The following is a 10,238-nucleotide window of genomic DNA, read 5'->3' as shown; positions in this document are numbered from 1 at the left end:
GAAAGGAAGACAAGGTTTTCAAGCTTCATAAGGCATTTTATGGACTGAAACAAGCTCCACGGGCTTGGTACAGTCGGATTGACGGGTATCTAGGGCAACATGGTTATAAACGGAGTCAAAATGAGCCAACTTTATATGTGAAGCGAGGTACTGGTGCTGATTTTATTATTGTATGTGTTTATGTTGCTGATATTGTGTACACTAGTTCATCAACTAAACTACTGTGTGAATTTAAAGAAAAGATGATCAAAGAATTTGAAATGACTGATATTGGGAAGCTGAGTTATTTCCTTGGGTTGGAAGTTCAGCAAGAAAAGATGGTACTTTTTTGTCACAGAAAAAGTATGCCAAGGATTTGCTTATGAGGTTTGGGATGGCTGGTTGTAAGATTGCTACACCAATTTTTTTGTGATAATGTGTCTGCAGTGTTCCTGTCAAAGAATCAAGCTTATCATGCAAGGAGCAAGCATATTGATATCAAGTTTCACTTCATTCGAAGTCTGGTAGAAAGCCAACAGATTGAATTGAAGTCATGCTACACACAAGAACAGGTGGCTGATGTGTTCACTAAAGCGTTGGGGTTGGAACAGTTCGTTTATTTTCGAGAAAGGCTTGGAGTTGTGACACTTTGAATTATGGGGGAGTGTTGAAAAATAATTAAATTGTGTCACATGTCTTTATTACTATTTTCATATTATTGTGTTTTAATTAGTTTGTTATGCCGAGTCATGTAATGCTATTCTTTAGGGATAGCTTAGGATAAGTCAGTAGGTTATGGAGTCCTGGTTTAGTGGGTTGTTTAGATCATGTGAACGTTATGTGATCATTTGATCATTGTTGAGTCGTGGTTCTTTGTTTGCCTGGTGCCTTTGTTATTGAATGATTATCGAGTTTTTCTAGTATCTCTGCATATCTTTAACAATCTCTAGTGTAGGTCCAGGGCACACAACAATCAACGAATGTACGTAGTGCTTAATCTTCTTTGTTGCTCTTAAGGGTTTCATCCCTTTTGTTTTCTTCGTCTTATAAAATTTGTATGAATAGGTTTTCGTTTGATTATTGACTTTTAAGGATGCCCTTGATTACATGTTTCTGACAGTATATGGTTGAAGTTTAAATATTTATAATTCTTTTTAAAAGAACGGTGTTGAAGAAATTTCAAAAGCTGGAGAGGAAGAACAGGTCAAAAGAAACTTCATAATTAACGATGACATGCTGACAAGTATTTGTGGCTGAAAAGTGAAAAGTATTTAGATTATTAATCTACATACGTAACTTGCACCAACCATTGACTGAGGGAAGATTTTTCCAAGTCCTCTAATGCAGAGTGCTGACCACAAGTTTTTTCACTTATTGTGAAGATCAGCCAAGTTGAATGCCATAAACTAATAAAGCATGATTTTAATAGCTTTTCGGTTGTTTTTCTGTTTCTTTTTAATTCCTGTTCACTTATCTGGAGCTGATACTTTAGCGGTAAATCAATCTCTCTCGGGAGACCAGACACTTGTCTCTCGTGATGGAAATTTTGAAATGGGCTTCTTTAAACCAGGTGAGTCTCCCAAATATTACATTGGAATTTGGTACCATAAGACACGAATAACTAGTGAAACAGTGGTCTGGGTAGCAAATAGAGATGCACCCATTTCAGATAAATTCTCTTCTGAATTGAAAATAATAGATGGTAATTTGGTGCTCTTAGATAAGTCAAAAGCCCAAATTTGGTCAACAAACACGAATTCTACTGCTACACCTGCATCAGTAGTTCTTCTTGACGATGGTAATTTAGTTTTAAGATATGGATCAAATTCAAGCCCACCAATTTGGCAAAGTTTTGATCATCCAACGCATACTTTCTTGCCGGGTGGTAAGCTGGGATACAACAAGCATACAAATACAAAGCAGGTCCTTACTTCATGGAAAAATATAGAAGATCCTGGGACAGGACTCTTCTCTTTAGAGCTCGACCCAAATGAGAGGCAGTATCTGATCACGTGGAATAGATCTGTAGACTATTGGACTAGTGGAAGTTGGAATGATCGAGATAAACGCTTTAGCTTACTACCTGAAATGAGTTTGAATAATATCTATAATTTCAGCTATGTTGATAACGAAAACGAGAGTTATTTTACTTATTCTATATCCGATTCTTCAGTTATTTTAAGATTAATTATGGACGTCTCAGGGCAGATTCAGCAACTGTCATGGTTCGAGAGCAGCGGGCAGTGGACTTTGTTTTGGTCTCAACCACGAGCTATTTGTGAAGTGTATGGTGGATGTGGGCCGTTTGGTGTTTGCAACTTGCAAATGTTGCCGACCTGTAATTGCGTTACTGGTTTCGAGCCTAGATCACCAAGTGATTGGATTCTGGGCAGTTTCTCTGACGGGTGCATGAGAAAAGCTGGATTGAATTGTAGTACTAAGATAGAGAATCCTGTGTTTATCATAAATTATTTTAAGAAAGTCTCTCCTTCCTCGTTTCCTGAAAGTGAAGGCCAGCAATTAGATGAATCAGAATGCAGAAGTTCTTGCTTGGATTACTGCTTTTGTAATGCGTATACTTTTATCTCCAGTAAATGTTTGCATTGGAATAGTGAAAACTTGAATAACACATCACTTGAGCTTTTGTCAAACGTAACATATCTAGACAAGATCTACATCAAAGTTTCTTTATCTGATCACCACAAAAACAATACCAAAGTGCTAATCGCAGGTGATCTTTAACTTGTTTTAATTTCTATTTTTATTATTCTTGTCCTTAATATTAAGAAACTTTCTGCTCTTCATCCCAGGAGTCACTTCAGCGTGTTTGGGCCTTGTGTTTCTTTGCAGCATTGGTGTTATAATCTACAGAAGGATGAAAAATCGAGGTTAATGCCGCAATTTAATACTTTTTATCATCATTTGCGCAGCATATACGAGTATCATTGAACATTAGATATTTATATTCTCCATATTTTAGACCGAGGGGTGCTGAGCGAAGAAGATAGAAAAGGTCTTGATGCACCTTTCTTTGAATTCAAACGAATACTATCCGCAACTGAGAATTTTTCACTTGCAAATAAACTTGGACAGGGGGGATTCGGCCCTGTTTACAAGGTAACAATAACTCTTGAGATTTGATTTTAAACAAGTTGCGTCTGATGTGGTACTTTATTGATTTCATATGTTTTGAGAAGGGAACTTTCCCTGGAGGAGCAGAAATTGCAGTGAAAAGGCTATCGAGTCAGTCTAAACAAGGTCTGAAGGAATTTAAAAACGAGGTATTATTAATTGCCAAACTTCAACATCGGAATCTTATAAGGCTCTTGGGATACAGCATGAAGAATCATGAAATGATACTGCTCTATGAATTCATGCCTAATAAAAGCTTGGACCACTTCATATTTGGTTAGCCTCTCAATCTTTTACTTTCATTTGCAATTACTTTTTATGTTAACAATCTGAAACCCATTTTGATGATTCTTTCGCAAGATAGGAAGCGTTGTATGCGCCTTGACTGGGCCCTACGCTTTGATATTATCATGGGTATTGCTCGAGGACTTCTCTATCTTCACCAAGATTCACGGTTGTAGATTATTCACTGAGATTTGAAAACAAGCAATGTGTTATTAGATGGGGATATGAATCCCAAGATATCAGACTTTGGTTTGGCAAAGATTGTTAAAGGCAGAGATACAGACGGTAGCCGCACCAGAATTGTTGGAACCTTGTACGTACATTTCACACGTTAAAATCTAGTTCTACTTTTTCACATTTAGAATCTTCTTAAGTTGCTCCTAATGCAGCGGCTATATGGCACCAGAATATGCACTAAATGGGTTCTTCTCAGTAAAATCAGATGTTTTTAGCTTTGGAGTAGTTGTACTGGAGATTATTAGTGGTAAAAGAAACACGGGTTATTATCATAATAAAGAAGCATTTAGCCTTATATCCTATGTGAGTGAGTTCCTAAAGATTACTGAAAACTAAATCTTTTGGCAGCTTTTCACTTAATCTTGATGCATTTCAGGCTTGGAGCTTGTGGAAAGACAAAAAGCCATTAGATTTACTAGATACAGTACTAGCTGAATCATGCAATTCGATTGAAGTGTTGAGATGTATGATTATCGGGCTGTTGTGCGTACAAGAAGACCCTCATGATCGGCCTACCATGACTGGCGTGCTTGGTATGTTGGGGATGGATATTGAAAGCCTCCCAGATCCTAAAGAACCAGCTTTCGTTTCTAAAACACGCGCTCAAAGCTTGCCATCATATGTGAGTGAATCAGAGACTAATCAGTTGACTATTACTGATGTAGAAGGACGATAACGAAAGGTTGGTCATGTTGTTTCTGCTGCGTGGTATAAATATGTTTTGGGTGAAATCTGCATATATTCTTCTTTCATAATTAGTTGCTAATCTGAATAATAAACTGTAATCAATTTGGCCCATATCTCTAATTTAGCAGCCCATTTGTCCGCAATTAAGTACCTAATATGCATTGTTCAATATTCCTCTACTTAACTTTCACCTAGCTAGATAAATCTCAACGATTTTGATGCATTTAAGTCTTCTATTATTAAATTCCCAATCGTTTCTTGATTTCCATATCTTTCATAGTGGCAAAAAAATTGCAACATGGAGCTTCTTCTTTTCTTTTGAGCCTCCTTGGTTGGCATCACAGTCAATCACCTTTCTAACGAATTGTAACAATGTCGAAATTAGAATTTGAACCAAACACATACTTGCCGCCCGATCAATCTCGTCCAAAAGCAATCCACCTAAACATGAGATACCAGACCGATATCACAATTTATACAACTAACATTTGAAATATTCTTACCACAGGACACTAAGGAATTATTTGTTTAAATTTTATTCATCTTGGCCCACCAAGAAATGTAGGTTACTTTGAGCGGGACCCAATTGTTCCACAGGAACTTCCAACCGAGTTGGAATGTTATTCATTCTTCGTCAGAATTTTATCATCTCAGCCCATTCATCTCGAACCGAAGCATTTTAACCATGAATTCCCCAAGCGAAACACCGTTGAGCCAGTTCCAATTATCTTCCTCATTTGAGATCTTCACTTGGTTCAACAATTGCATCAGTTGACCAAGCTCAGCCCACTCCTTTTTTAGTTGAAATTATATGAGATAGTTATAATTAATAATTTATCAATTTTGCTCCTTTTTTATTCAAGCATGTCAAGTTGGTTCAAATCAGCTCAAAAACTGATGATTTTAATATTTCATTACAAATTTCATTGATGGTTACAAAAACATATAACCAAATAGCCGGTTTATTTCAATTCGGTTTTTCGGTTTCTTGCACACCCTTAGATCCTACCCAAATGTCTGGTTGTAGTCTTCCGTTGCCACAAGGAAAGGTGTTATGTTTTAACTTTTATATGTTGCTAAACATTTGTATGTGCAAATAATGTACATCAAGAAAGTTTCTAGTAGTCTTTATGTGGCTTGTTTTGGGTCTACAAAAACATGGAGTTAGTTGAGAACTTCCATTCTAAGCCGAACAAAAAGTAAAAGACGTGTTACTTCACAAAGCCCACAACGTGCCTAAATAGAACAGTATAAATGCAATGTCGATAATGGTAGCTACACGTAAAGCTGTAAAGAAAGTTTCCAATAAATGAAATAATATACTTATGGTAGCTACACGTATAGCAGTTACTACTTGGTACGATATGTAATGTGAAACAAATAAATATACTTGGTACGTGCACTTTCATATCAAGTGGTACAATTTTATCACTCATATTTCTTATATTTAGCTATTAGCATGGTTACTTCATCATTAATTCATCACACATTTCTTTTCATAAGACAGAATGTATAAGGAACCGATTTGACAAAATTCGGAACAAGTTCCATCCCGAACCAAAGAGTTGACATCGGTTTGGGAACCCCACCATAGTAATTGGTTAAAACCAAATTGAACGAGCCAAAAATCGGACCAATCCTTTTCCACTTGGGGTAGGCATGCGTCACAATGACGGCTCAGCAACAATAGTCCATCGAGAAAACAACGACAACCACATATCAATGGCCGCCAAAATATAGGATATACTTGCAGTATGGGTTAGGACTCGAGTTGTGTTTATTGTACGGATTCAAGCGAACCTTGAGTTCGTTATGAAAGCAAGTCTAAAGGTGAGATTTATATGTCCTTTTGATGCCTTTTCATGATTTTGCAAAAAGTATGATGTGAAAGTTTTAACATGTTAATTTTATATATTTATGTGATGTATGTTAACATTTTATGAAAAGCTGTTGGTCTCGTTGGATGTCGTCAGGAAGGTTTGTCACGTAAAGGAAGGTCGTGTGGTGGTAGAGTAAAAGTTTAGTTTGATGGAAGATAACAAGATCATTGGCCTACATTGACAACTAGTCATGTATACCGTAACCCAAGTTTATTGACGAGCAAACTGCAACCAAAAGTATCAATCTTTTCTAATGATGAACGAAATGAGTTATTATTAAGTCAAAAAGTTTGAGATTTTATATTTTCAAACGACAACTCGCCTTTTACTAATAGTTTTAAGCACGTATTGTGGGAATTTGTTCGTATATAAAAAGGAATAAAAACACTATAAATTTAATAACAATATAGAAATCAAATAAAGCAGTTAATTATGGTTACAAATACAACCGAAATAAACAAAAGTACAAGAAAGGAGATGAAGCATGACGAGTTTTGTCCAGAATTCATATCAAACACGGGTCTCTTGAAACAAATTTCAAGTCTCTCAAGAGAACCTGTTTGTTACCCGAGGTACAATATTGTTGGGGAAGACACAAGCATCTGAACGCTATACCTTGAAGATGAGCACTAAGAAGGAATAGAAGGTTTCTGGAGAGAATTAAGAGTATTGTTTGAAATCAGGTGTTTTTCAGTTAGGAAGCACCTAGTGTGTATAGTGAAAAGAGGTCTCGGTGGTCAGCAAAATAAAGCCGAAATGTATGCATATAACCATCCTAGGAAGCACCTAGTATTAAACGTTCACTGCTACAACATTGGACAGTCGTGAAGTGCAAAGTGCATCAACAAAGCGTTCCACACGCATGCATAAAGTGTTGGTAATTTCCATCATAATAGGCTTGTCACGTGTAGATGAACGGGTTGGACCTATTGGGCTCATGGAATTCATTAATGTTGTAATGGGTTTATGGGTTGCAATTTAGCTTTATGTTTGGTAATTACTTGTTGGCCAAGTTTGGGTCACCCTATAAACGTACACATAGCCATTGTTAGGGTTATTATATTATGAGAGGGATTATTGTATTCAAGTTTTGAGCTAGTTTCTTGATTATAATTATACGAGAGGTTTACCCTAAATATCGTGTGCTCGTTTATATTTCTATTATCAATTTGTTCTTGAATTGTTATCAAAACGAAGATCCAATAAAAACCATCAGTCAGAAAGACCGAGATCGGAAGACGGCGATCGTGTGAAGGATCCGCTGGAGATTGTGTGATCGGTTCTTGAGAGAATAATGGTTCCAATAAAAAAACCATTCTAGCCGTGGAGTAGGGTTAGCATATCGGAAGTTGGAACCATTATCCGCATCGTGCAAAAATTGTTAAGTATGTGGGAAATTAAAATATTGAGTTAATATTAATTTGAGTTCATGAAGTCAAAACTCTTATCATCTGTGCCGAGTTGATTAAACAAGTTGGTTGTGGCATGCTAGGTTTGGCCACCTGAAATTTGAGTAAATAAAGCTAACGGTTAGGAGGAAGATGGTTAAAGGGATGCGTGGCATTACCCATGAAAACAATTTATGTGAATCTCGTTTGATCGGGAAGCGAACGAGACAATCCTTTCCTAATTCGGTGGCGTTTAGGGCGACTCGAGCCCTAGAACTTGTGCATGGTGATCTGTGTGGACCAATTACCCCTACATCAATAGCGGGTAACACGTACGTTTTTGTTTCAGTCGATAATTACTCACTATTTGTTTGGGCGTATTTGTTGAAGGCTAAAGATGAGGCGTTTGAAGCTTTCAAGAAGTTTAAGGAATTGGCTGAAAGTGATATTGGGAAAAAGATCAAGACGTTTCTTGGCGACCGAGGTGGTGAGTTTACCTCACATGAGTTCAACCAGAAATTTCTGACATGAAAGGCATTCAAAGACATCTAACAGCACCCTATACGCCTCAACAAAACGGGGTGGTTGAAAGACGGAACCGAACCTTATCGGAGATTACACAGAGTATGTTATAAGCAATGGGTGTTCCGAACTACCTATGGGGTGAGGTAATCTGACAAGCCACGTACATCGAGAATCGGATTCCTACTTGTGCGCTAAAGGAGAAAACGACATACAAGATGTTGAAACAAAAGAAACTGAATGTTATCATCTAAAAGTATTTGATTGTGTGGCGTACGCAAAGATAGTGGGCACTCACCTGAAAAGGTTCGACGATCGCTCAAGGAGTTTAGTGCATATCGGAGTCGATGTCGGGTCCAAAAATTACAGGGTGTTCGATCTGAAGGCCCACAAGGTTGTGATAGCTCGTGATGTGGTTTTTGATGAGAAGAAAACATGGGTTTGGTCTAATTCAGGGCAAAACAATGAAGAAATAGAGCTAGCACCGGGTTTATTTTGGGTTGATTGGAAACGGTGTTATTGATACCGGAGTTGGGCAAGTTGTAACCAAGCCTATGGGGAGCAACAATACTAGCGACGAAAGTTCAGCTTTGTTGCCAAATTCAACGACATCTTTTTCATATTCTGTCGCTAATTCAGACAGCCTATCAGCACCTTTAGTGGAAGATTCTGATACTCAGGTCGCTAATTCTAACTACTCAGCAACCAGTTTAGCAACACCAGCAACAACTGATTTAGCGACAACAACACTTAATGAACCAGAAAATAACTTGCGAAGATCTACAAATGTTCCCATCGCACCGGTTAAGTTCAATGATTATGCCCTATGTTCGGAAGTGGAGGACACTGAACTTCTTTTGTTAGAAGAAGATGAATCAAGGATGTTGGTGAAGCAAAATCCAAATCGGAGTGGGTAAAGGCTATGAAAACGGAACTCGATTCCATTAAACGAACGACACGTGGAAGTTGACCGAGTTACCGGTGGGGCTAAAGCTATCGGATTAAAATGGATTTTTAAGGTGAAAAGAAATGCGGATGGTTCGATTAATAAATATAAAGCAAGTTTAGTGGCAAAGGGTTACGTGCAACAATGCGGAGTCCATTTTGACGAGTCTTTGCTCCGGTGGCGAGACCTGAAACTGTACGTATGCTCATTGCCATTGCAGCTACTAAGGGATGGCAATTACATCATTTGGATGCAAATTCTGCATTGTTAGTGGTGGGGCATATTAGTGGCAAGGAATGAGCAGACATTCTTATGAAAGCACTTGAAAGAATCAAGTTTGACGAGATGGGAAGATTGCTCGGCGTTGAAGATTTCCTAGTTTCGAGTCGGAAATTAGGGGTGATTGTTGGTAATTTCCATTATAATATGCTTGTCACGGTAGGTGATTGGGTTGGACATATTGGGCTCATGGAATTCATTAATATTGTAATGGGTTTATGTGATTGCAATTGGGCTTTATATTTGATAATTATTTGTTAGCCAAGTTTGGGTCACTCTATAAATACATAGTTATTATTATGGTAATTGTATTATTAAAGGGATTATTGCATTCAAGTTTTGAGTTAGTTTCTTGATTATAATTATATGAAAGGTTTATCCTAAATATCGTGTGCTCGTTTGTGTTTCTATTATCAATTTGTTCTTGAGAAAGCACCCTTTAGGGACAAGCACGTGTGTTCTCTTAAGAAAATCATTTGCTAAGTAATCCTCCTTATGAACCTCTCAAGGTGTTTTTCCTTCCTCCGCATATTCCATTTATTTATTTTTTGTTTTTTAATGTTATGATAGCCTTAAATAATTCAAAACCCCAACTTCAAGTATTGATACCTTATTCGTCTTAATTATGTTTTGAACTTGGCATTGCGTTCATTACGAAGCTCTCATAACATAGAAAACAAACAAAATAATGAATACTTATAGTACCCGAAGTTACAAATAAATGTTTGCGCTCAAAATTGGGAACCTTAATTGAAACTTCATGACCATAGCTTCTGGTTGGAAAGGGAAGCTCCTCGCTACATTAAACCTTCGGAAGATGTAACATAAAGTTGAAGTCTGAAGAAAAGCAACTGTGTCAGCTTGCAGGCTCAAAGTATACTACAAGTTACATACAAAATGGAT

The 10,238-nt window shown here is 37.3% G+C and overlaps 1 protein-coding gene across 1 annotated transcript; it reads left to right on the top strand.

Moving 5' to 3' along the window:
• The first annotated feature begins 1,299 nt into the window (after positions 1 to 1,299).
• On the top strand, positions 1,300 to 4,309 carry LOC143579311 (G-type lectin S-receptor-like serine/threonine-protein kinase At4g03230). The gene is given in 7 exon segments (XM_077062654.1): positions 1,300 to 2,710; positions 2,790 to 2,867; positions 2,960 to 3,096; positions 3,177 to 3,387; positions 3,472 to 3,709; positions 3,786 to 3,936; positions 4,010 to 4,309. Coding segments are annotated over 7 exon segments (2,430 nt in total). The 5' UTR covers positions 1,300 to 1,395.
• The last annotated feature ends 5,929 nt before the right edge of the window (positions 4,310 to 10,238 follow it).

The sequence above is a fragment of the Bidens hawaiensis genome, unplaced genomic scaffold (assembly GCF_021521415.1).
Source record: "Bidens hawaiensis isolate Kalapana, Puna unplaced genomic scaffold, B.hawaiensis_p1.1 tig00029653_1, whole genome shotgun sequence".
NCBI lineage: Eukaryota > Viridiplantae > Streptophyta > Magnoliopsida > Asterales > Asteraceae > Bidens > Bidens hawaiensis.
The sequence above is the reverse complement of the archived record's forward strand: the minus strand, read 5'-3'. Positions and strand labels throughout refer to the sequence as shown.